We start from the raw sequence: 25,801 nt of genomic DNA, 5'->3' as shown, positions 1-25,801 counted from the left end.
CACATACGCGTGTGCCCACACAGCCCACATGCTCATGTCAGCCCAGGGCTTACACGCCTGCTGCCCTTCGGCTGAGACTCTGGCGACAAGGACGCCCCACAGGGTTACTTCGGCGCAGCCGGGCTGCGAGGCCACCTGTGCGTCTTGCTTGCACTTTCACTGCTTAAGAACCTGACACCTGCCTGCCTGTCTCTTGGGAAAGCTGGGCGTCTTCCTGCAGACACTTACTTACCCTTGGCCACTTCCCCGTCCGCCTGCTGCAGCTGGACCGTCAAAGTGAGAGAAGCTCCCTGGGCCACGTCCAACACCTCTGGACCCAGAATCACCATCCTCGTGGCTTGCGCTGGGAGAGAACGGAGCGCACCTGCCGCGGGGGCGGGGCTGGCCGCCCGCTCGCCCCCCCACCCCCGGGAGAGCCGCGGGGCTGGCCCTCTCAGGTGTTCCGCGGGATCCAGCACAGATAACACGGCTTTCGGGGCGGCCTTGACCCGGCCCTAGGATCAGCTACGATTATTTAAAGCGTTGATGGTTCATGCTGGGAAGATGAGCCAGCTCGTCCTCCCGCCCGCTGCTCAGACTCAGGCCCTGCCTACTGTGTCCGAGTCCCTGACCTGATGTGTCCTGGGTGAGGCGCTGTGGCTGTTCACCCAGGAGCCAGCCTGGGGTATGTGGGGGGCCCCCCGGGTCAGGGCCACCCCCGCTCCACGAGGAACTGCGGGGGCATCCTCGGCATAGCTCCACCTCTCCCCAGGGAGGAGGCCTGCCTGGCCCAGCAGGTGGAGGTGGTTGTTACTGTCGACCTGCTGCCTCTCCCAGCAAAGGGGTCCCGAGGCACGGGGGTGGTGCTCAGACCCGGGCCCCCAGGAGCCCGGCCTGTCAGCCCTGATCCAGCAGCTGCACCCGTGGACCTGGCACCAAGGCTCTGACCAGTGACACATGTCTGGGGCCAGACTGACCCCTGGGGCAGCACCCTCCTCCTGGAGTCTAAGAGAAGGCCCCCTCATGCCCAGGGGGCAACAGAGGGAGTGGAGGTTGCCCCCCAGCAGAGGACCCCCAGGCTAGAGGCCGCCTTTGGTCATGTCAAGGCGCAGAGCGCTCAGGACAGGGGCTGGATGGAGGCTGTGGGGGAGGCCAGACGCCCAGAGCCCGGGAGAGCGAGACCCGAGGCTGGGAGGCCGGCATGAGGCAGGACCCCTCGGGTCCGAGGTCTGACTCGGGCCTCTGCACGTTGCGAGCCCTGTGACACCCTATCAGAGCATGCTGTTTCCCAAAGAGGATTTTAGATTCCACTTCGTTCCAGCCCCTTAGTATCTCCAGTCCACACCTCCTGCGAGACCGCCCAGGCCATCTGGGAGAGGACTCGGCCAGACCCAGACAGGACCCCACAAGAGGACCCAGTCAGGGCACTGGGAAGGGGGGGCACTTACCCATGGGGTGGCCGTTGACCCACATCCCTCGGTAGACGACCCCAGAGCAGTGGGCCAGGCTGCCCAGTCCACTGAAGACGTCGCTGTGCCACTGACCCTGCAGAGAGAACCCCCTGGGCTCAGATGGCTCGGCCCTAGGGGAGGCACAGCCTGGGCGGCCTCCACCCGGCACGGCACAGCATGCGGCCAGCACCGCAGACCCCAGGCTCTAAGGGCCCTGGGGACCAAAGGCTGCTGGGAAACCACGCTTTCCCAAGGGCAATCCCATGTGCTTTGCAAAATGCCCTCCCCTTGGAATTTTGAGAAGTCAGGAAGTTTGGGGACAATGGCATGGATACAAAATGCAAACAAAATACTGCTCCAAAGGGCACACTTTTCAGCATAAAACCCTTTCGGTACAGAGATTCTGCATTTGTGCAGAGCATCGCAGGGAGGCCCAAATCGGTGGGGGGCAGCTTGCGGGGCTGAGGGGCCCTCAGGGCTCCGACATCACCCTTGATAATGAAAAGGCCAATTAAAAACACAGTCTGAACCCACATAGCTGTGCCCCGGGGGAGATGCCGGCTCACTGCACGCCCCAACTCTGCCACCCCATAATAAGCAGGCTTTGTAAACGGTGCACACACAGAAGGCAACAATGAGGTGAAAGCAGGAAGATTGTTTCTGTGGAGAATTTCAAGATCTTAATGGCATGTTATCCGACTGAGAATTACTGCTATTAGGAGAAGAGTTAGCCAAAGGCGTGTTCAAGCTCTATTCATGCTTCTGCAGAAGCTCACTGGGCCCCCTCCCCGCCTGCCCTCCGTGGGAGGGCCACTGGGGCCGGGCTGCATCCGTGCCCTGTGGAAGGGGCACTGCCTGCCGGACGCGGGGAAGAGAGGGCACCCGACTCTGTGGCACAGGCTGGGGTCTGGGGCGGCCCTGGTGGCCGAGGCACCTGGCAGATGGGGCCCATGGGAACAGCCCCTGAAGGCTGCAGACCTAAGGAGCTGAGCTGTCCCCAAACCTGCGGAAAGGAGCTTTCCACGGCTGTCACTGTGACCATGTTAGTAGCGGCTGGGAGAGAGGCCTGGCCACAGCCCACCCTCCAGCCTGGCCACCAGACAGCTGTGCCATCGTGGCGGGGTGCCTGGCAGCGGCGGCAAGACAACAGCTTGAGGCTTCAGGAGGGGCCGGGCAGGGGGTTGTCAGGTGGGCAGAGGCAGGGCTGGCCCTCCAGCCCCCAGCCCCAGAGGGCTGGGTCAGCCTGGAGAGAGCACGTGCCCCCAGAGGCCACACACCGCTGTGTCCCTGGACGCTCGGTGCGCTCCGTGGCTGACGTGGTGGATGGTTGATCATCACCCCTAGTCGTGGCTTCTGCCTGCAGGCGGTGGGCCAGGCTGAAGCGTGGGGAGGCCCAGGTGTCCGGGCAGCCGCCCAGCGGGTGCTACCGTCCCAGGCCAGGCAGTGGGGGTCACGGGCCGACCATCGCCACGGCTAGTACGGCATCCGAGCAGCATCTGGGGTCACAGGGCCAGCTCCCAGGAAGGGTTGCCCTGCATACACGTGCGTGTACGGGGTGGGGTGGGGGTGTGCGTGCGTGCTGTGCGCCCACGGGCAGCAGTGCTCACTGACCTCGATGGGTGGGGTGATGGGGGAGGGGCCGCAGCATGGGGTTCCTGGGCCCAGCTGGGCTGCTGTCCCTGAGCCGAGGTGGGGACAGCCCTGGGAGGGCAGGGGGCTGCCCCTGAGCTGTGCTTTACCGTGGGTGCCTGGCCTTTTCCCGGCTCCAGCACCCCGTCCCGTTACTCTGCCTGTTTGCTGGGCCGTGGGGCATGCTTGCAGGTGGGCAGTTGCTGGGACGCTGCGCTCAGCAGGAGGACAGCCCCTCGTGACACCGTCCCCAGACCTGGGATGTCACCAACGTCAAGCAGATCACAGCCGACCAAACGCAAACCTGTTACGAGCCAAACCCAACTCATTGACCCCACCCCAACCAGCCCTGTGGCTTAGACGTCCGTCCGCACTGGGAGCTGGGGATACAGGGACCACCGGGGCCAGTCCCCGGGCCTGGGCATCAGCAGAGGGTGTAGTGCGATGTGGTCAGGCCCCAAAGGAAGCTGGGGCAGAGGGCCGGTGGCCCCAAAGAAGGGTGGCCTCCTCCAGAGACCAACACCTTCGTGTGGGGCCTCCCCGCCCAGCCTCCTGGGCAAATGTGCCACCTGCCCTCACGACTGCCCCCAGCAGCAGAGCTGAGCCACCCCATCCTGTGAGGTGGATGTCAGGTCCCAGACCTGAGCCACGGGCTGAGGACTCAAGTAGGAGACTCAAGGTAGGGATTCAAGATACTGGAAAGCGGGCTGGAGCTCCATGCAGGCCAGCCCCACCGCGCCCACGCCGGCACCCATGCTGCACACACAACCCGCCTCGGCCTCCCTTTCTGAGTTCTGCATCATGTGACTCCCAATGTTCTCACCAAACAGGGGCAAAGCTCTGTGGTGCTTGGCTGGCAGCTCCCAGCGGCCTCTCCCTTCCCCTCCCAGGTGGCAGTCACATCCAGCAGGTCTGGTCCAGGGATGTGAGCCTCCTGGAGGATCGTAAACACTCACTGGCTCCATCAAGACAACATGGGGCTTGGATCAGCACAGCGGACTCTCCAAGCAGTGCAGTGACCACTGGACCCATTGACTGTGTCGGGGTCGAGTCTCTGCTCGCCCTGCCCGTCCCCTTGGCCTTCCGTGAAGCTAGAGTGCAGCCTTTAGGAGAGGAGGAGGGCGGAGCAGTGGGGTCCACGGGACTGGGGAGCAGGCACAGGTGGGTGGGCCTTGGAAGAGGAAATCGGCCGTAAGTAACTGTGCCCATCAGACCCCAGGCTGTGAGCAGGGCCAGGGCTCCCTGCGCCGCACCGTCCTGCGCTCACAGTCCACGGCACTGCCGGGGTTCTTTCTGACCTGCGACTGGAATCTGAGCCCGCCCCACACAGCTCAGGCTCCGCACAGGCCTTCCTAGGACAGGTACGACACGGGAGCCAGCGAGCAGCGTAGCAAATCCAGCAGTGTGGAATCCTAATTAATGCCATAAATCATGCCTTTGAAAGGTCTGCCCGTTCCCCGTTAGCTGACACGCACCCAAGCATGAGCAAACGTGTGTTAACATGTCTCCCTGAGGAGGCCAGCCCCCTGGGGCGGCGGGGGCCAGGCCAGGAGGGGCCCGGGGCTCTCCGTCCTCCCTGTCCAGGTGAGGCCAGGTGGGGACCCGCGTGTGGCAGGCGCGACGCAGGGAGGAGGTGAGGCTGACAGGGCCATGCAGGCACCTGGGCCTCCCAGAGAGAAAGCAAGAGGAGGGGAACGGGGCCCCTTGTCCGGAGACAGTCCTGCAGGGAGGGATTGAGGCGCACCTGTCACCCCGCGGCCTCACGGCTCCGTCCTTTGCTCGATGAGCAGAGACTTGGGGGCTGGGGTCGGGGGCTCCTTGGTGCCCCACTACCAGTGAGTTGGAACAAACTGTGAGAAATGCGCACTGGCCCTTCTTGACGCGCAGGGCGCCTTCCTGTTGATGTGCTGGTCCCCCCAGGGAAGGCGAGGGAGCGCAAGGGCTCTGCGGCCATGGTGCCTCCCAGGCACACACTGATCATGCCGGTCAGAAGCCTTCCCTCCCCGGCACACCTGTCCCTCCCGGCCCCCAGGCCCCTGGGCACCAGCGCCTGCCCCAACGGCCCCACGGCCTGGAGAAGCCACTTCTCCCGCTTTCACCAGACTCGGCCCAGGGCAGGTGGGTGAGGTCATGCTCGCAGGCCAGCTTGGGGTGCAGCTCCGATCGCCTGCCTGGGCCCTGTGCGTGTCCCGTGGGCCGGGGTCTCTGGTCTTCGGGTTGCCGGCCAGGGCAGCCGTGGGTGCACAGGCCGGCGTGGGGGGCCCTTGCCCACCGGTCTCTGCAGACAACGCCCCTCAGTCCCAGCCAGCAGCAGGGCCCCTAAGGCGTCCCTTTGACCTGCTCGATCCTGGGCATAAGCTCCTCGGAGTTCAAAGTGTGACAAGTCCCACTGATGCAAATGCAAACTGTCTTCACACATTAAGTTCTGACATCCACGGACGCTGCGCCCCACAGGGAACGTGGGGCCCGCCCTGGTTCTGCGACGGCTCGGCGCCCAGACCCCTCCTCCCGGGATGCTTGAACGGTCCTTCTGGGTTCACTGAGCCGCTGGGGTCAGGGCCCCACACTCCTGGACTGTGACCTCCTGGCTGGGGACAGTGGCCCAGGGGCACGAGGCCCGGTGTTTCTGCAGATGCACAGGTGAGGAGAGGGGAGGCCGGGAGCCGCCGGCAGGTGATGACGCACAGAAGGCCGGCCACCTGCTCTGTGTGGCGAGCAGGTGCACGGACCAGCAGGCCTCCCTCCGGGAAAGCCAACACGAGAAGGGCAGCCAAGGCGCAAGGAGGCGCCCCAGGGACAGCGGGAGTGCAGCTGCTGGCGGGACCGCAGAGCAGCCACGCAGGCGGGGCCGTTCTTTGTGCACACCGGGCTGGGTCTCACTGACCAGCATGCCTGCACCCCTCCGCCAGGCGTGTGCTCACCTCCATGGCCCTCAGTCAGTCCCCAGGCTCCACGGAGGAGTGGGCTCCCCGCCACTGGGCATGTGTGTCCCTGTGGCCCACAGAGGTGGGGGCAGCACAGGGGCTCCAAAAAACGCAAGCCAGGAACACTGGGGCTCCCACACCCACCCGGAGGCGTCAGGGGGGCCAAGGTGGGAGGCGCCCTCTGACTGTCTGTAAACCGGCCGCAGCGACCAGCCACCAAGCCTGACCTCCCGGCCCCATGGTGAGAGAGGGGAGCCACTCTGGCTTTGGGATATACCGTTCCTATTTTTTAACAGAAGAAGCTTTACCACATTTTTTTTCAGGAATAAGCTTTTTCTAGAACTAGCTCTCCAAGTTTCACTAAGGCGCTATGCATCGAGGAGCCCGGGGCCCAGGGAGCAGAGGTGGTTTTGCAGACACAGAGTGCGTGTCCTCCGGGACTCTGGCTGCCCTGGTTTCACGTGCTCGAGTGTGAGCTCCGTCTTTTCAGAAATAAAATCACCTTGAGAAATAAAAGCTGACCACTGGTAGGTCTGCGGCCCAGGGCAGCTCTGCGGATCCCGGAGCAATGGGGAGTGAGGAGGGGGAGGGCTGAGGGCACCCTGTGGCCTCGCTCTGGGGCAAATGCTCTGAGGGTGGAAATCAGAGGGCAGAGATCCCTCGTGCCCGAGGCATCTTTGCCACCCACGTGACAGAGTGTTAGGGGCATGTGCTCCCGGACCCGGGCGGTGGTGACGCTGGGCCAGCCCTCGGATGAGCTCCAGAGCAGGGAGTGCGGGGCCACGGGAGGAGGCGCGGTGGCCCGGGGAGGCGGGGCCGCGGGGCTGAGGCCACCGCAGTTGCTCCGTAGCTGAGGGGCTCACGCCCCTTACAAGGGCTCTTTTAAAAAATAGAAAGCATAAGTGTTGGGGGGATGTGGAGAAATCGGAACGCTGGCACACTGTTGGTAGGAACGGAAAATGGAAAACGGTGTGGCGGTTCCTTGAAAAGTTAAAAATAGAGCTACCACGTGACCCAGCAGTTCCGCTGTTCCCAGAACTGAAAGCAGGGCCCGAGAGAGCTGCCCGCCGAGCTCTCAGCAGCGACCCGGATGGTCGCCAAGCGTGGAAACAGACCAGATGCCCGCTGGTGGGCGAGTGGGCGGACATAACATGGCGGGAATGGCCACGCGACGGAGTATTACTCAGCCTTAAAAAGGAAGGGAGCTCTGACACCTGCTTCAACACGAAGACGCCTGAGGACGCTGTGCTCAGGGAAATAAGTCAACCACAGGACAAACCCGCTGTGACTCCCCTCATGCGAGGTCCCTGGAGTCAGACTCACAGATGGGGCAGGCGGTGGGGCAGGCGGTGGGGCCGGGGGCTGGGGGGGTGGGCGGCGGGTGTTTCACATCTGGAAGCTGGTGGGGATGGTCACACAGCAGGAACCAGCTTGATGCCGCTGAGCTGAGAACGGTTAAAGTGGTAAACTTCCTGCTACTTGTATTTTACAGGAAGTTAAAAAGAGAGGGTTCCGCGAAAGCCCAGGAGGCAACTGGAGGGTGGAGGCGAGGGCGGGGGGCGTCCCCAGAGCAGGGGGAGCTGGCGCTGAGGCCTGGCAGCAGACACAGCCGCACAGCTCTGCCCTCCTCACCGAGGCCGTCGGGGACCCCAGAGGCCTGGTGTGCTCACCCCGTGTCCACGCCATCTAGAAGCCGCTCTGCGAAGGTTGCTGCAGGGACACAGGCATTCAGTGCCCGTGTGCCAGCCTAGGGCCCTCAGGTCACCGGCTGGGACGGTGTGTCATCTGAGCATGCGGCCGGAGAGGTGGGGATGTCCCTGACAACAGGAAGGGCAGGCGGGCAGTATTTGAGCCCTGGGAGGCAGAAGCACCAGGAGGACCCTGGCCCCGGGGCCTGGGGCCTGCGGGGAGCAGAGGGCGGCCCCCGACTGACACGAAGCCGCCTCCTCCTCACACCTCCTGCCGTTCCCGTCTGAAATCCAGCCCCTTCGTCCACTTGCAGGGAAGCGTCTCCAGCTCCCAGGCTGGAGACGCCGCTGCAGGGCCGGGCTGCCCCCTGGCGGAGTGCGGCAGGGTGGGCGCTGCGGCAGCCTCCGGTCCCTGCCCGCCCCTGCTGGGCGGAGCCGCCGTCTGCGGGGGAGGCCCCACCGCGCCCAGACTGCTGACGAGGGCACCGCAGCCCCACGGCGAGGCCCTGGAGGTGTCCAGAACATCCTCTGGGGTCAGAGCTCGCGGTGCAGCGGGAGGGTGAAGCTTTTCGGGATTCTCTGGAAGATCGGCCACGCCGGTCTGGTAGTCGCTCCGGGACGAGGGGGAGCCTCCTTGGCTGGGAAATGGGAACAGGCACCTCCTGGGGGATTCAGGAGGGTCAGTGAGTCAGAAGAGCCGAAGGCGGTGCCCAGCATCGGGGACAGTGTATGTTTGAGCTCTGGGCACCAGACACAGGTACCACGTCCACCCGGCCCCGCGAGGTGTTGGCACTGTGGGGGACTCGGCACGCCGGGATCCCTGAGGTCCTCTCCTCGGCAGCTCTGGAGAATTCAGACCAACAGCTGTGGCAACCCAGGGTGAGCCCGGGAGCCTGGTCCCGTGAGGTTGGACCGCAGCAGCCCAGGCAGGTGGCAGCAAAGGGGATGCAGCATCCTGGGAGCCCCCTGAGGAGGAGGCCAGCGGCCAGCTGCCCGGACTGGGGCTGTGGTCCCAGGAGTGGGCCTGGGAGGTGGGGTCACCTAAGCAGAGCTCTGTCTTCTGAGCCGGTGAGGTGAGCCCGCTGGGGGAGCCTGGGCCACCAGAGCAAGAATGCATGCTCCCTGACAGGCCACATCGCCTCACAGGGCCCCCGCCGGGCACCAGTTTACCGCCTCTCAGCCCCAAGTCCACCCTTCCTCGCCCGACTCTGCGCTACAGGAGTTGGACCCTGAAACGTTCTGCTGTGCTGGCTGCTGCCGTGTGGGGCTGTCAACAGCCGGTGCTGCATGGACCCTGCAGGGAAGGGACTCCAGTGTCCACTCCCAAGGCACGGGTTGCATCCCCGGTGGGATTCTCTGTGCACGGAGTCTCCTCTGTCTGTCGGGAGCTGAGTCTCTGGAGGGGCTGGGCTCTCCCAGCTCCCACAGGCTGTTCTGTTCCAATCTTCACTGTTTCACACGAGAAACTTGGCAAAGACATCAACTCAGCTGACTTCGTAATTCTGCAACCCACACAACCAAATTCCGTTTCAGCCCTGAGGCTTTGAGAAACGAGGGATTCTTTCAGGGCTGTGCTGGAGTTGAGCCTTCAGACCGGACCTCATCACTGTCGCCTTCCCGTGAGCGTCCCAGGCGCCCAGCACATGCAGCTCTTGGCTCCTGAGGCCCAGATGCAGCTGGCACGTCGCGGCCGAGCACGGCGGCAGCTCAGTTGCCCGGGAAGCCGCCATGTGCCACGAGTCACCTCTCCCTTGGCGCTCAGCCCAGCAGTCAGGCCTGAGGGCCCTGGCAAGCCGGTCCCCACAGCCCACCCCGAGTCTCCCGGGTCCACTTGCACGCGCGCTCTTCCATATTCTGCCTCTACCCCTCTCAGCAGCCGCCGCCTTTCACTGGCTGACGTTTTCACGTCCAGTTGCTGGTGTCGTTTCTGTTGCCTAGGTGGATTCTGGTCCAGGCACCACTGTCCGTCCGACACCCGGGCCCTGATGCAGGAGCATCCTCTCTTCCGCTGCTGCCCCTGCCTTGACCTCCAGCCCTCCAACCAGTCCGGCGCCTCTACCTCCAAACCAGCCCAGTTTGGATCCACACCCCACGAGGGCTGCCATCACCTCTCTCAATGAACAAGAACCAGAGGGACCTTCCAAACACAGGGATCAGGGCACCAATTCCTTCCACACTTTCCATGATGGTCAGAATCAAACTCCAACCCCTCGTGGCTCCAGCGCTATGTGTGGGATCACCCGGACCTCCCACCTTGTCTTCCCCGGCCCTGCTCCAGCCTCCTCGGAGCCCAGCCTCACCCTTCCACGCAGTCTCCACACGGTCTCATCATGCAGGGCTGGTGTGCTGTCCCCACCAGCTGGGCACAGGAGTGAGTGCTAATGGGACACGCATCTCAGCTCCCGCCCATTGGCTCCTGGCTGGCACATGGGCCGGTGTCCAGGAAGGAGAGGGTGTTGACTCTGGGGCCCGAGGGGGTCTCCCCACAGCCTGCATTCCTTTGCCTCGTCTCACCTAACACCCCATTGACCCAAGAGCAGCAGCTGCCATGGTGACGGGGGGCGGGGGGGTTCCCCCAGGTTGTCTGGGGGCACCTGGGCCCGAGCTCATTTCCCTCAAACATGCACCACCAGGCTGTTCCCATGAGGAGTGGCAGGTGGCAGGGAGTCCCGGGAACCAGGCTGGACGAAGTGTCAGCTGGAGGCCCTGGAGCTCCGGGAAACTCAGTCTTCTCATCAGTAAAGTGGGGACAGTCTGCATCCCTGCCTCGCTGGCCACGAAGAGCAGCCTGAGCTGTGCCCAGGGCCCGGATCAGTTACCTCATAGACGGAGCCGTCAGCGCAGCTCAGAACCCCGTGGCCCTGGCGCCGGTCCTGGACCCAGTCGCCGTCATACTCGTCACCATTCCTGAGGGACACACAGACGGAGGCTGCGCTCAGGCCGGGGAGGGCCAGGTGGCGGCGCTGACGCAGACAGCTCCCCCCGACCGGGGCTCGCTCAGCACGCACCACCGGGACCGAGGCAAAAATAGGCCCGGAACAGATGGCGTGAGCTCTGGCCTTGCCAGGGCCCGGCTGGAGGGGCAGGCTGCCTGGGTGCCCGGCGGGTGCGGTGGCAGGAGGCCTGGTCCTGCAGCGGCCGCGGCCCCCCTCGCCGGGCCCCAGGTGTGAAGGTCTGCAGGATAACGAGGACGGCCTGGGCGGGGTGGGGTGGGGTGGGGGGAACCTGCAGATCCCAAGGGCAGCATTTGCAGGAAAACTGCCTCGGATTTAAATGACGCCCAGCAGCAGGCCCGAAAGCAGAGCGTGTGGGAGCTGCCCAGCTGAGCCTGCCCGCCCCCCTGCCCCTCCAGGTGTTTTACTGGGTGGGTAGGCGGGGGTTCAATTTTTTTTTACAAAATACACACACAACTAATTTTAGTAACTAAGGGAGAAACTACAGAATCAGATCAAAAGACACAGACTTCACAGCTGAGCATTCGAAGGGGAGGCAGACCTGGGCAGCCAACTCACCGGAAGACCATCCACCCTCGGCCGTGCCGCCTGTTGTCATGAAACGACCCGCAGTACACCTGTCCGTCCGCGTCCACCAGACGCCCCTGCCCTGGAAGGGGCGAGGGGTCACCGCATGTCCAGCGGGGAGGGGCGAGTCTGGAAGAGGCTGGGGTCGCCCACAGAGCCAGGCCACACCACCCCGTGGTAGGAGCGGCTCCAGGTCCACCTCTTGGAGGCCCCAAGTGGAGGTTGAAGGGCCCCGCCTCCCCAGCTTCTGAGACTGAGGGCTCTGCCGTCCGGCTGGGGCGGGGCTGCTGTGCAGGAAGACCTGTTGGCAGGTCACGCTGGGAACACATGGTGCTGGGCCTTGAACGAGCTGCTCCAAGGACCGAAAGGCCAGAGGCCGCGCTCATGAGGCCGCGGCTGTGTTCAGTTGGCATTTTCAGGGTCTGGACACCCAGGAGGTGGAGGATATTCCTACTTCTTACCTGAGAGGCCGTGGAAAGACAGAGGCAGCTGCACCTGCCCCAGGGTCTGCTCTGCTCACCTCAGGCAGAGCCTGCCCACCCCCAGACGTGGCCTCCTGACTGAAAGTGAGGACCCTGGGGACCCACAGGCCTGGCCAAGTTGCCACCACCCAGTGAGAGGCCAGAGACCCACCTGGCCAGACTGCTTATCCCCAGGACCCAGCATGATAAAATGGAGACCTGAGTCCCCGGGTTTGGGTGGCTCGTGAGGCCACAGTGGGCAATGACCGTGCCCCAGGCACAGACCTGCGCAGAGGGGCTGCACTCCCCTGACCCCACTCAGGCCCCGAATCAGAATCCCGGGAGGGCTAGCGTCCAGGCCCCCAGTGCGCCTGCCCCGCGGCCAACACCCAGCACCCTCCCGTGGCCCAGACCTTCTCTCGCGCCGCCGGACAGCTCCCCGTCGTAATACCCGCCGGCTTTGTACAGCATGATGCCATGTCCTTGAGGCTCGCCCAAAACAAACTGTCCAGTGTAGGTGCTCCCTGGTGTGGGCAAGGAGGTTAGAGCCAGTTCCTGCTCCTCCCAGCCAGTGTGCAAGGACGATAGGGTGTCCTTTATCTCACTACCCTCCCTGGTTGACAAGGGAAAACATGACTGGTGGGTCTGGTCCCCCATGCTGGGTACCATGTGAGTGCAGACTCCACCGCAGGCAACCCTCTCTGGGGCATCTGTGTGCCCAGGGCTAAGTCCCTCAGGTCCGAGTCTGTGGGTGAGCCTTCTCTCCACTGAGGACTGACCATACTGCCCGAGAGGGTCTGGGGTTCTGCAGACAGGAACCTGGCCAAGCTGAGGGCGGCACCACAGCCACCAGGCCCCAGCTGGCACGAGGCCATTAGACAACTTAGGGAAACCAAGAGATGGAAGGCCTTCGGCATCCAGACGGGAGGTACCAACCTACACTGGGGACTGTTTAGGAGGATGGAGTCGTGGAGCTAACCTGTCAAGGCCCAGTGCCGGCGGCCCTCCCCTGTGATCTCTCCGTCCACAAACTCGCCTTCGTAGTAACCCCCGTCTCGGAATAGCAGCTTCCCCCGACCTGGCGAGAGGGATCATGACGTCACGTGGTGGTGGGCAGTGACTGCTGGGGCCCGCACGCGGCAGGGCCAGGTTCTCAGAGGGAAGAGCAGGCTGGAAGGTCCTGCTGAGGACAGCCGAGGAGCATGACTGAGCGTCCTGTCCCAGCCATCAAAAGCACAGGGACCTTGCCCCCGAGACCTCCTCAGAGGGCCGCCCCACCTCTGTCAGCACAGGGGCAGAAGGAGAGCGAGCCTGTGGATGTGGGGTGACACAGCAGAGTACATTCTAAAGAGGAGGACCACTCTGCCCAGGTCAGGGTCTAAGGCTCAGACATGAGCCTTCACACTCAGCCTGGAGGCAGAGAGTTAGAAATTTCAGAACAGAAGTGAAAAACACTACAATAAAAGTCAAAAGGTTCAAAAAACAGCAAACACTGGCAGTCAATGGATATGAAAATAGCTCAGAGGAAAATACTGAAAGATCAACCCTCCAGCAGAAAACCGGGCGGAGGGCGCTCGGAGCAGAGCCTGAGGCAGACATAAGCCTGCGAGCAGAAGCCCCGGGCGCCAGGCCTGCCTCGGGGGCGGCGCCCAGGGACTTTCACTTGCTCCTTTCTCTCCTCTGTTGCTTAGATTTTCTCCAAAAGGAGGTGGTCTCTATCATCAGGGGAAAGAAGAGCAAAACCAGAAAGGCAAAAACAAACCAACACTCCAGGGAGAACCTCTGGGTTGCAGCTTCCCCGGCTGAGGGGGCCCCTGAGCCTGTGAGAAAGCAGCATACTGGGGTGTCTCCCAGCTGAGCACCAGGGCGGCTAGTCCGGCTCTCCAAGGCTGCAGGAGGTGGCCCTTCTCTGGCACTAGTGACAGCTGAGGGCCCAGTGTGGCTGGCACCTGGTGTGGCCCACCTGCCCCCAGCTCCAGTGGGAAACGGGCTGTCAGCGGTGAGGCTGCAGGAAGAGGCCACAGACGGTCCTCACCGTGTTTCTTTCCTCCTTTCCATTCTCCTTCGTATCGAAAGAAAGAATTTGGGTACACATAGACTCCGTAACCTGAATAGCGAAAGGAGACACACAGGTAAGCACATGACACAGGTGACCTGACTGATGACCGGCAAACACTGAGGTGGGGTGGTCTTGGGGCTTTTCCAGGTGTCTGTGGCCCCACCTCCAGGGAACGACCCCCCCCCACTGCTTCCCAAAGGGGTCACGATGCTCCTGTTTACTGTCCACCCATTCACAGTTTGTTTATGCTGCAAACATGCTCAGCTACTCGGTACAGGGAGGCAGGGGAGGGGTGGGCTAGGACAAGTGAGAGCAGGGTCCTGGGGAGGTGGCAGGGCGGGTTGGCAGGAGGGTGGAGGGGGTGTGGGAGGGAGGGGAGCCTTCCTGGAGAGGGGACATTTGAGCCGAACGGAATTAGCTGGGTGAAGGTGAGGGCACAGAGGGGAGGGGGCAGCCCACCATTTCTCTGCAGGATCTCCCCACGCCCCCTCCCCACCCAGGGCCCTCTGGACAAAATCGCCACTTGCACCCAAGGAAGGCCTTCTTAGTTTCGTTTCTTGCCACTCAGCTGCTGGGCACACCGCCCCCCAACTCCCAACTCCCGCAGTTCCTGTAATGGACAGGACCCCTCTCCCCACCAGCCTCTCTGTTTCAAGGCCAGCTTGGAGGGAGCGGCTCTGGGGAAGCATGGGGTTGCCGGATTCTGGACTCCAGTATCTTCCGTAAACGAGGGCCGGGTTCTACCTGATGATAATGGTGTGGATTGGGATCACTCTGGCCCTATTTCTTTGATTCTGTGAACAGCTCCTATCAAACCTTCTGACACCCAAGGCCGCCTTGGGTTCCTCCGGGCTCGGTCCCGAGGCTCAGGCCGGTTCTGCTGGTCTGGGTCCGCCCACCCCGCGGGCACTGGGACACGCGAAGGCGCGTCCCTCCCAGGGTCGGGGGAGACGAGGGCTCCCGCGGAGGGCCAGCTGCGCTTGGGGAGACGCGCTTGGGGGGCCCTGCTGGGCTTGGGAGCCGCGGGTTCTGGCGCCGGCTCCTGGATTCGGACTTCCCAAAGTGAAGCGGGAGAGCGCAGCGAGCGTCCGTACACTGCCCGCCTCCCTCCCATTTCGACGGAGTCCCAGTAGGGCGCAGTCGGCCGTTACCGTCCCGCGGAGGCCGCCCGGGTTGGTCCCTGCGCGGCGGGCGGTAGCTGGGGCGTCCCTCACTGGAGGACGCCATCTTGCCGCTTGAAGGTTTCCCTTAGCAACCACATAGTCCTCCTCCACTGGCTCATTGGTCTCGAGGGGCGTGGCCTCGGGCTCAGTCTCTGGGCGATAACAATCTCTGGAGTGGAGCTGTCCTGACCCGGAGCCAGAGGACGTGATTGCGCTTGCGCATCACAGAGAATTTCTGCCGCGTACGTCCCTTCCGCCGCCGCTACCGCCTCGCCAACGGCCTGGGCGCCGCACCGGAAGCGGAAATTGTTGGAGCCTCTTGGCCCCGCCCCGGTGGCCATCTTGGAGGCCCGGGAGGCGGCGCCGCGCAGGACGGAGCGGAAGTGCTCGGCAGCCCCTTCCCGGACCCAGCCAAGCGCCGGCGCGGCCGCCACCCGCGTCCTCCTTCCCGCGGCGCTCGGGAGACCGCGCTCGGCCGCAGCGGACCGCGAGGTGCCGGCGGGCGAGGCGGGGCCGGGCGGGGGGCCCGGGGGCCTGGGGACCGAGCGCGGGGCAGGAGGCTGGGCCGGGCCCCCGGGGTCGCCGCGGTGACCGGTCCCCCGCCCTCCGCTATCCGCGGGCGCGTCCTGGGAGGGGTCGGCTTCCCGGCCCGGGGGCCCTGGGTGTCCTCGCTCATCCAGGGCTGGCCTGCGCGATTTGGGGAGGAAGCGTCGCGATGAAGTTGGGTCGCTCGGGGTCGCTTCTTGGTGATTCTGCGGACGAAGATCACTAGCGCTTCGGGCTGACTCGCCCGACGGCGCCCCGCGCACCGGCCCAGAGCTGCCCTCCGGAAGCGTGCCCTGGCGCCTGGGCCTGGGAGTTTCCCGGGGCGCCTGCTTCTCAGTCGAGTTGGTCTTTCACTTCGTGAGGGGTGTGTAAGGCGGCTCCCCGTAGGTGAATCAAGGTCTCCAGATCCTGTGAGTGCAGGTCCAGGGTGGCCAGGGCGGGAGGAGACTGGAAGGTGGTCATGCTCCGGGGAGGGAGGAGCCACCGCCGGGGCCTTGCCGAGGGAGTCGATGAGCTCTGGAAGGGCAGTATCAGCGGAGGGAACAGCATCAGAGGTTGAAAGTGTGTGAAATTACTGTGCTTGTGACCCGCAAGGAAAGAGGGGAGGGGAGATGAAGGAAAAGTGGTGGGAGGCAAACTGATGACCCGTATGCCAGGCTGCTCCTGTGTGTGCGGTTCTCTGAGGAGTGACGACCACTCCAGAAGCAGGTGCAGCGATGGCTGGAGAACTAGGCACCTGGTGAGTTTTGCTACAACTCCGCAAGTGACACTTGTGGTCTCTGCTTGGATTGGTTTGTCTTGGTTTCTACTTGGTCTTCAAGTCACTGAGCCTGAAGCAGTTGAGCCTGGCAGACAGCTTACCGGCTGCTAGCTATGTGACAGGCCTGTGTAGGCGTAGGGCCCAGCAGTGGACCAGACAAGGCTCCCCTCAAGGGGCTTGCATTCTAGTAGGAGGAAACAGAGAAGTAAACTGGGAAGAAGTTAGAAATGCCTGTCACACAAAATAAGACAGGGTGATGCGACCTAAGGGGTCTGTGCCAGCTGGACAGTCACAGAGGGCCTCACTGAAGAGGCGGCCCTTAAACAGCAGAGGAAAGAGGACTGCCGGCAGACCAGCTGGTGCAAAGGGCACCCTGACCCAGGAACAAGTCTGACGTGTTTGAGGGAGGCCCGCCTGCTCCTCGCCTTGGCCTCAGGGCCAGGCCCCGAGCTGATGCTAACACGGTGGACACAGAGGCCTTGGAGAGGGTGCTGAGGTGCTGTGCCCCGCTGCACAGACTGGAGTGGGTGTGCTGAGATAGACTCGGGCCACTGCTAGATGGTGACAGAGCGGGGTTCTGAAGGCGGCCGTTTGACTCCAAAGTTCATACTCCCGATGTTGTCAGTGATAGCGAGTCCATCTCAGGTGTGGGGCCACGCTTTAACGCACGTGCCGTCTGTCAGGTGGTTAGGAATCAGTTAACGTGTGCTTGGAAGGCTTTCCACACGTTCAGGTGAAAGAATGAGACGTTGTGGGCAGCTGTTTCTGCTTAGGGCACGTTCTCTAAAGGAAGAGCCAAGTGTCTTCTCTCTAGCATTGCTCTCAGTGTCTCCTTTTAAGTAAAACCACTTTAATGGGAAGCACTTTGGTCGTGAAGAAGTAAGATAAGGAGAGATTCCTAGGGGACCGTAGGGCTGAGGACACTGCTGATGTCGCTTTCTGTTGGTCAGGCTTTGGCCTGCTGGTTGGGTGGCTGGCCCTCCTAGGTAACAGCTTCTAATTTAGCCCCTTTTAAGATACGGAATTCTCCCCAGTTGAATGTAAAAACAAACTTTCCAAAAAGACAGGACCAGGAGCCACAGGTCACCTGTTCAATTTGGTCGTGACTCCCATGAGAGCAAAGGGCATTTCTGGGTCTCCTCCTTGGCACTCGGCCCCTCTGCCCAGGGCTCCAGGAAGTGGTGGCGTGAAGTCATGGTTTCACTTGGTAACACAAGTGTGGCGTGGCGATGCGTGCGGTGGGACCGCTCAGGTTATTTTAATACCTGAGTTGTGTAGTTGACCCTGAGCTACACGGGTTTGGAGTACGTGGGCTCGCTTACTGTGAATGTTCTTCCTGAAATACGTAGAGTGATCCTGGGATACAGAGGCTGACCGTAAAGTTGTACTTGGATTTTCGACTGCAGGGGCTGGTGCTTCTGGGTTACCTGTTCCACTTGGGGCCAGGACCACGTCGTGAGCCTGCTAGCTTAGTGAGTGCACGCAGCGAGGATGTGCCCGGGAAGTGTGGGCAGGCGTGGTTCAGGCTCCTGCCCTGCCATGAACAGGCCAGTTGATGGGGCAGCTCGGGCATCGTGAACTGCAGCTTTCTGTCCAAACGGGAAGGGCTGCCGTGCCTTTCAGACGAGCAGGCTAAGGCCACACCGCTCAGGGGCTTTGGAAGCAAAGTCAGAGCCAGAGTCCACTTCTGTTCCCCAGCCCTGCCGAGGTGCTGCAGCATGAGCTTGCTTGGCGTCTTCACCGGTTTAGGGATGGCAAGTGACCGGGTCTCCCAGATCCTTCTTGTCCCATGGTCCAGCGGCGCCGTGCAGGGCTGGAGGCGTGAGGTCAGGGTGGGCTCCGGCCACCCACTGGCAGAGCTGCTGGACTTTGAGCGAGTGGCCTAAACTGTTTGAGGCCTGACCCTCCTTCATGAAACGGGGGTGACAGTGCCCTTCGCTTCACCTGGTGACCTGGGTTCTTGGAAGCTAAGTCCTCACAGTGTCACACAGAGTCACACAGTGGCTGGAACGGGCAGGAGCAGATAGGATTACCTCCACACACAGATAAGGAACTGGGACAGGTTGGCTGATTACCTGAGATCACGTGCGACATGGCCTGTTCCTGGAGTGGGACCTGGTCTTGGGAGGAGCAGGAGGTGCCCGGCTGGCTGCCGGCACAGTGGAGAGCAGGCTGGTCGGGGATCGGGTGGCGCTGAGAGGAGGGAGGGGTACCAAGGGGGGCCCCAGGAGCAGCCGGAGGCGGTGCTGGGAGAGGCAGGTGCAGCGGTCCACGCAGTGGGCAAGCCCCAGGGAGGTGGACACGGAGTCGAGTCCACAGGACTTCCTAGTCTGTGAGGGTGGCTCCCAGGGCCACTGGCAGAGGCGGGCATGCACCCAGGGCCGCTGGCGCGCCGCCTGCCCTCCTGGCTCTCTGCCAGAGCGCATTGCCTGCTTGCTTCTTTCCCTGGCCGACTTGCGGTAGACACATGGACGGAAGCAGGGGCCGAGGGTGCAGCATGAGCACTGAGCAGACCCGTGCAGTGGTGCTGGAAGAGGGCGAGGTGAGCAAACCCGTGGGCGCTCTTTGTTTAAAAGTCCGTATTCTATTTCCAGAATGTCCGAAGGTGACAGCGTGGGGGAGTCCGTCCATGGGAAGCCTTCCATGGTGTACAGATTCTTCACGAGACTTGGACAGGTGGGTTTTTTGGGTGGCTGAATCATGTAAACATTTGGCCGTGGGACACTGCCCGGGGCGTGTTTGTTTGCGGTCTCCACGGATAGGTCCCCATGGATAGGGTCGCCTCCCTCGGTCTCATGTTCACTCTCAGAATCACCTCCTCCCACCGCCGGGAGCCTCCCGTGTCTCCTGCAGAGAGCGTGCAGTGAGTGGTTCAGGCCTGGGGGCCCCACGCAGCCTAGCTCACATCCTTGTTTTCTGCGTCTTTGCCCAACAACCTTTAAAACATGGAAGCCGTTCTCAGCTCCTGGGTGGCGCAGACTCGGCAGGTCCTGCTCTGCCCTTGATGTCCCCTCTCCCCGCCACCCACGTCCACGTCGCCTCGGCCCGGGGGTGAGGGAGGGCCCACAGCCCCTCGCCCAGTCTGCGCTCGCGCTCAGCCAGACCAGGCTGCAGCGGCCCGCAGCGCTCCACGCCGTGCGTGGGCTTCTGTCTCAGAGGAGGAAGTCTGACTTGGTGAAGAGTTGCACGTACCGATGTGTTGGTTCAGAACTGAAAGTGTACTGGTTTTTAAAATTAAGAAATAGCACCTGGAAAACCTGATAATTATTGAAGCCAAGTCACGGCATGCGTGGGGCCACATGTTTTCTTTACTTTTATGAGAGGTTGAACTTCACAATTAAAATTTTAGAATTAAAGTCAGACCACACATGTGTACACTAGTTACGTGTACACGGACACAGATGCACACCCGCGCACGGACACGCGTGCGCACATGTGAAACTAAGCTCCACGCTGCTCTGGTCCCGCGGAGCTTGGGCGGCTGGGGTTGGGGGGTGGGCTTGGCCCCGAGGGCAGCGGGCGTTGGCGGAGTCCTGTGTGCAGGTGGCGGCTCTTCGGCTCCCCGTTGCCGTCCTCAGGCCAGTCCTCTCCGGGGCTGAAGTCAGGCCTCCCCGTGGTGACCCCTCTGGCCAGTGCTGTGGCACCACCTGCTGTGAGAGGTGCTCTGGTAATACTTTTGCTTAAGGGATGGAGCTGCCTCAGGAATTATTCCAGATAAAATTTGGATGAGTCGTAGTCACTGCTCTGTGTTGGTGACTTGGAGCCTGAAGCAGAGAGCGCGGGGGGTGCGCTGCGGGAGGCGCGGTGGGCTCTGTGACGCGTGGGAACTCTCCTTCCTCCAGATCTATCAGTCCTGGCTGGACAAGTCCACGCCTCACACGGCCCTGCGGTGGGTGGTGACGCTGGGCCTGAGCTTCGTCTACATGGTTCGAGTTTACCTGTTGCAGGTGAGTGTGGCCGCGGTGGGGGGCCGCCGCGCATCGGGCTGCTGCCTTTGCCCCGTCTCTGCGCTCAGGGTTTGTGTTGCAGGAAGTGCTCTCTGCCGATCACTTTCCGGCTGAGCACCGAACGTAAGGGAAGTGTCGGTGCCCGTCCTTTGCACTGGGATTGTTCACGCTTCGCCTGCGGTTCCTCAGGCTCTGGTGCTGGGGCTCCCAGTGCTGCCTCCGGGTCAGCCTGGGGCCCGGCGAGATGGGCAGCGCCCTCTGGCGTCCCAGTCTGCACAGCAGACCCTGTGGCATCCCCAGCCCGGCCTAGGGACTCTGGGGGCTGGAGACTCGTGGGCCGGCTCGTCACACCTGGGTGCCGGGAGCCGTGCTGGTGCCCGAGGAGGGCCAGCCGGGGCCTCCTCCCTGAGCCCTTGGTGACCACCTGGGTTCCAGGTGGGATCTCTCCGCAGGCCCGGAGAGGAGGTCAGCCAGCGTTGCCTCGTGTCCAGAGGACGGCAGGTTGAGGCCTTGTCCAGAGCTTTCTCTCTCCTGGGGCTGGGAAAGACTTTTTGTCATGGAAAGAGACCCCGCCCCCCTGGTACCCCCAGGATTGAGGAGGTCGTGGGCACCTGGGTAGAGACTTCGTTTACTGGGCGCTGTGCTTGTTGGCGCCGTGGGAAATTCCTGCCTAGACTAAACGTAGAAACCCGTTCTGGGTGCTCTTATCTGTATACGTGTTCTCTGAGGAAGCCTGACCCTGGTTCCCCTTGAAGGCCGGGGACGTGGTCTGTTTGGGTGTCTGCAATTAATGTTAAATTTTCTGTGATTGGTTTCAGATTAAAAAAAAAATTTGGACCGTGGTCCATTCTCTGATGGGAAGAATGACCTAGAAATCTTGATCTGGGGAATTGGGAGGGGGCAGAGGTGCCTCCCACACAGGTTGGGTTCCTGTGTGGCAAACTGAGTTTATAACCGACTGGGCCTCCCTCCAGCCCTGTGAGCTGCAGCTGTGTGAACGTGGAACTGGTAACTTCTCTCAGCTGGTTCTCAGTTGTCTGACCTGGAAACATTTAAAGCAGGAAGATCCCATCCTGTTTGCGGGAAAATTTTTAGGCTCTTAAAACGGATAAGGTGGGAGGAGGGCATAGCTTGGTGGGAGAGCATGTGCGTAGATGCACGGGGTCCTGGTTCCATCCCCAGTGCTTCCGTTAAAAGAAGACTCACTGGCCGTCAGTGGACTAGGTCAGGCCATGCGGCCGGCTCTGTCGGGGCGCTGGCCGCTGGCCGCTGTGTGGGCGGCGGGCGTGCGGGCACGCCCCTTCTTTGTCCCCGTGGAAGGTTTGCCCCCACAGTGCTTCTGACCTTGCCTGGCTTCCCTGACTTCTCGATCCTGGATTTCTTCCGGGCAAAGGTTATTAGCAGTCCTGACAGTGGCGGCGGCGGTGTACGTCGCCCCTGGGAGTCTGGGCCAGCGTGTCTTGAGGATGGTTCAGGCCCTGTCGTGCGGGTCGGCTGTTGGCCTTGGGCAGAGCTTGTGACCTGGCGTGTGCAGCGGTGTCCTCTGTGTCCAGCCATGCCCGTCCTCACGCAGGGGCCCCTGGTGCAGCTCGGGCTGTGGCTTTGAGAAACGCCTCCTTTCCACTGCGTTCCCGGCAGGAGGTGCTGGTGGCTGTAGGTACTGGGTGCGTCTGATGGGTGTTTGGAGGCACTTGCTGTTTGGACCCTGGCTTGTCCACTCTTAAGACACACTGCAGAGTTTGAGAGAAGCTGTCACCTGGGACGTTTGCTGTCCTTCCCTCGCTTGTGACCCCCGTGCTTCAGGTTCTGTCCAGACCAGGGGCCCCTCCAGGGTGGTGTCACTGACTGCGTCTGCTTCTCTTCCAGGGTTGGTACATCGTGACCTACGCCCTGGGGATCTACCATCTCAACCTCTTCATAGCCTTCCTTTCTCCAAAAGTGGACCCTTCCTTGATGGAAGACTCAGGTAGAGACCGTCTGCTCTGCCCTGTTTGGGGAGGTCTGATTGTATACTTCACAGGATTGCTCCATTTTCTTTAGAAACATTTGAAATCCAAACTTGAGACTGTCCTCTGGGTGTTTAACACGGACCTGGAGCCTCTGTGATTGCGGTACTTTGTGGAAGGGCTCGTTAACCCCCGACCGGTCACGAGGGGCCGGCGCTCCTTCAGCCACCCTGTGGTGACAGGGAGCTGAGGCAGGCGGGGCCCTGTGCCCTGTATCCGAGCCGATGTGGGCCGGGACCCCTCCATCGTGCTCACGCTTACCGGCCAGGCCCCCTTCTCCCAAAACCAGGCTCTGAGGGTGGCTCCCTGTGGCTGACGGGGGCCCTGGCAACTGACCCACGGTCAGGCCCCGTTGACGGTGGCGCTCTCTGGTTTCCCAGGACGATGTGTTGAATGTTCTTGGCTCCCACTGCTCCTGGCCTACCTGGGCCACACCTGCGAGGCCAGCCTGGGGTGGGGCGGGGGCGGGGCACAAACGTGGTGAGTCATCATTCCACACATCCTGCCGCAGGAGAACCTGAGTCGGCTCCCTGCCCGCAGTGCCCTCCCGGGTGTGGCAGGGAGACACTTTACGAGCCTGGACGTTTTCTCCGGACTGTTCAAATTGTGACTAGAGCCTGTGACTTTTCTCTGTACGGTATTTAACGAACACGTTAAAGGAAACAACCCTTTGATCTATGCTGCCATATGGGGGTATTGGAAAATCAGAGGCCCCTCTGTAGACCTCAGTTTCTCCTTGCATGATGCGGGAGGCACCTTCCCGCGGGGGCGGGGCGGGGGTGCCCTCCTGAGCCCAGCCCCCGGGAGCAGGTGCTCGCGGCTCCCACGTCTTCTCTTGTGAGCTGTGGCCGTTGCTCCTTCCTTGTATTTTAACATATTTTCATGTCACACAGTTGATGTGTTCCTGAAAATTGGCGTGTGGTTAATTTTTACACAGTCACTTGAAGTATATATATGTGATCTTCCTAGAAAGAAGTTCTAATACAAATCTTCCAAGCAATAAATTGATTTCTAAGGTGGCTAAACATCCTCACTGTATCTTTGGTTACGTGATGTAAATTTGTATTTTGCGTATCAGGCCTGCTAGTTCAGAAGCTCTAGGGAAACTTAAAAGTGCAGTGTTGGAAATAAAAAGATGGGAGACCTGCGCCACCTCTGATGGACATTCTGCCTTTCAGACGACGGCCCCTCGTTACCGACCAAACAGAGCGAGGAGTTCCGGCCCTTCATCCGGAGGCTCCCGGAGTTCAAGTTCTGGTGAGTGCCTCCCGCAGGTGGTCGGGGACGAGGCGCCTGGTCCCCGGGAACAGAGGCTGTGTCCTGGTGAGCCAGCAGCTTCAACTCCTCAGAGAAGCGAGCTTTGTGTTTCCTTGTTTTGAAGCTCACTCACCCACAGTGCGAGTGCTTGCCCAGCTGGGCGTGGAGGTGGGTCGTGGGGGCCTCTGTCTGAGAGCCCAGTGCCCGGCGGCTTCTTGGATGCCAGTTAACACCAGAGCTCTTTGAAGCCACACAGAAGAGGCTGCTTCTGGGGCGGGGGTCCTGGTTCTCGGTAGATTCCGGCCTCAGGAGGGACAGGCTGCACAGCCAGTCTGGCCTGTGTGCTGCTCCGCCCACGGTGGGCCCTCTGGGGGCTCCTTGGCGCGTCCGCATGCAGTGAGTGGGAGACGCCGAACCCGAGGGCTCCTGGGAGGCCAGGCGCAAAGTGGGCAAGGTCGGGTCCTGCCAGCCCCCCGAGGAGGCGGGCCTCCGTGCTCCAGGAAAGGGAGAGCTGAGGGGATTGTAAACAGGGCCTGAGCGGATAGAGGGAGCCAGGGCGGCCCTGCGGCCTGGCTGCCTGGTTCTCAGGACACTGTGCAGCCTCTGGCGAGTGTGGGGCCCGAGTGAGGCTGGGACGGGTTATTCCGGATGGGGGCCCAGCAGCACTCGGGCCTCCATGCCGTCTCCCAGCCGCCTGTCTGAACAGCCTTGGCGCCCCCACTGGTGTTTTCTGCTTTGTGTAATTTCAGCAGAAAATGTTGAGCTTCCAAGCGAGTAAGAACGGTGTTTGTGGTTCCACGTGGTGCGTTACACATACCACCCACAGTGCCCACCCCGCCTGAGTGGGGGCGCACACCCTCCACGGGGCCCCAGGCAGCTGGTGCCCGGTGTCGGCAGCACCGCTGACTTTGTCTTCTTCCGTTAAGGCATGCGGCGACCAAGGGCATCCTTGTGGCCATGGTCTGCACCTTCTTCGAGGCGTTCAACGTGCCGGTGTTCTGGCCCATCCTGGTCATGTATTTCATCATGCTTTTCTGCATCACGATGAAGAGGCAGATAAAGGTAAAAGCCAAGGTGCCTCTGCACCAGGAGGTGGCAGCTGCTGCCCAGTTACCGGTAGCACTACGAGGAGAGACGCTCAGGCCTGTGAGCCGGGAGGGTTGCGTGCACCCTGCTGTCTGTGTGGGTCCATGACAGGGTGGGGCCCGCTTCCCGCCAGCACCACTGTCTAGGCGTCCAGCGAACAGGTTCTCAGCACAGCTCTCTGGGAGTGGGGCAGGCAAGGCCGTGGGTCTCGCCTGAGGGTCTGGCTTGTGTCCTGGGGGTTAGTCAGGGCCCAGGATCTCCCGGATGATGACGGCATGTTATGTCAACATCACCCTAGTATGGGCCTGGGCAGACGGGACAGCCCGGCTTCGTCCCATCCCCACCTCCACCCACCAGGCAGCAGGGGCCTGGGTGCCTTCTTCCTGCACACAGCGGTCACGGAACCTGCCCCCCTCCCCGGGACTCCCAGCGGTGCCATGGAAGGGTTTTCCGTGTCCCCGGGGCACTGGAGGCTTCTGCTGCAGCCCCGCTTCCATGCCCGGTACATAGAGAAGCCGGGCTGCAGGTTTGGGCGAGGCGGTTCATTGGGCATCTGTGCTGAAATGTCTGTCTGTCCCCAGCACATGATCAAGTACCGGTACATCCCGTTCACGCACGGCAAGAGGACGTACAAGGGGAAGGAGGACGTGGGCAAGGCCTTCGCCAGCTAGACGCCGGCCCTGCTGCGGCCCTGGGCGGTCCCCGGCGCCGTCACCACGCCTTTCTTCACATAAAGTAGTTGATTACAAGGGAGTCATTTTCTTTTTAAAAAGGAGCTTCGATTATTTGTAACTGAAATATCAGGTTCTTGAAGAAACTGGCATTTAAACCGAATCGCATTGATTTATTTTTCAGTGCTGGTCAGGTGAGGACGGAATTTTAGTAACGCGCGGGCTGGGCGGCCGGCCGGGCGGGCTTGGGGACGGTGGGCGGGCACTGTCCGCTGGGAGGAACCAAGATGCGCCCAGCCGCCACCTCCAAGGACGCCCGCCTGCGGCCCCGGCCCCGTGGCCCTAGTGGAGGACCTCCCCCGACTCCCACGTGTGTGAAGGAGCTTCCCGTTTGAAAGGTGGTTTTCAAGTAACTCCGGGTTCTGATGCCAGTTTCCGTCTCATCTCACGGAGATGGCAGGTTGGCCTCCCTCACGGTGACTCAAAACTCTGTTTTTACCTACCATGATTGCTTTTGAGGGCCTGAAACTATAAATATATATTATATTTTAATTGTTTGAGATTATTTTGACACTTTTTTTTGATACATGAAAAGTTGTTTTGTTCTTCATTTAAACCTGTTCTCATGCAGCAGCCCCTTTACAGAAACAACT

The 25,801-nt window shown here is 61.8% G+C and overlaps 2 protein-coding genes across 6 annotated transcripts in view; one reads left to right on the top strand and one right to left on the bottom strand.

Annotated features, from left to right (window-relative positions):
- Window positions 1–15,042, bottom strand: part of MORN1 (MORN repeat containing 1) — a 39,622-nt gene extending 24,580 nt beyond the window's left edge. The window contains exons 1-8 of the mRNA XM_064494161.1: window positions 14,864–15,042; window positions 13,617–13,760; window positions 12,633–12,731; window positions 12,067–12,177; window positions 11,184–11,274; window positions 10,491–10,578; window positions 1,428–1,524; window positions 233–343 (exon numbers count right to left, since the gene is read on the bottom strand). Of these exons, the coding sequence (XP_064350231.1) occupies window positions 233–343; window positions 1,428–1,524; window positions 10,491–10,578; window positions 11,184–11,274; window positions 12,067–12,177; window positions 12,633–12,731; window positions 13,617–13,760; window positions 14,864–14,939 (817 nt within the window). The 5' untranslated portion in view covers window positions 14,940–15,042. The remainder of the gene's footprint in view (window positions 1–232; window positions 344–1,427; window positions 1,525–10,490; window positions 10,579–11,183; window positions 11,275–12,066; window positions 12,178–12,632; window positions 12,732–13,616; window positions 13,761–14,863) is intronic.
- Window positions 15,043–15,209: 167 nt separating this feature from the next.
- On the top strand, window positions 15,210–25,708 carry RER1 (retention in endoplasmic reticulum sorting receptor 1). Of its 5 annotated transcripts, none has more exons than XM_031463855.2 (7): window positions 15,211–15,367; window positions 18,776–18,857; window positions 20,024–20,128; window positions 21,995–22,094; window positions 23,313–23,391; window positions 24,318–24,453; window positions 25,059–25,708. In XM_031463855.2, the coding sequence occupies exons 2-7, from the start codon at window positions 18,777–18,779 to the stop codon at window positions 25,146–25,148; spliced, it is 591 nt and encodes a 196-aa protein (XP_031319715.1). In that variant the 5' UTR covers window positions 15,211–15,367; window position 18,776; the 3' UTR covers window positions 25,149–25,708. The 5 variants fall into 5 exon arrangements, with proteins under 5 accessions (XP_031319717.1, XP_031319715.1, XP_031319718.1 ...); XM_031463856.2 differs by having other exon boundaries at window positions 15,230–15,362; XM_010999345.3 differs by lacking the exon at window positions 15,211–15,367 and adding an exon at window positions 15,514–15,831.
- The last annotated feature ends 93 nt before the right edge of the window (window positions 25,709–25,801 follow it).

This window comes from Camelus dromedarius, chromosome 14 (genome assembly GCF_036321535.1).
Source record: "Camelus dromedarius isolate mCamDro1 chromosome 14, mCamDro1.pat, whole genome shotgun sequence".
NCBI classification, from domain to species: domain Eukaryota; kingdom Metazoa; phylum Chordata; class Mammalia; order Artiodactyla; family Camelidae; genus Camelus; species Camelus dromedarius.
Note: the sequence above shows the minus strand (reverse complement) of the source record. Positions and strands in the feature narration are given on the sequence as shown.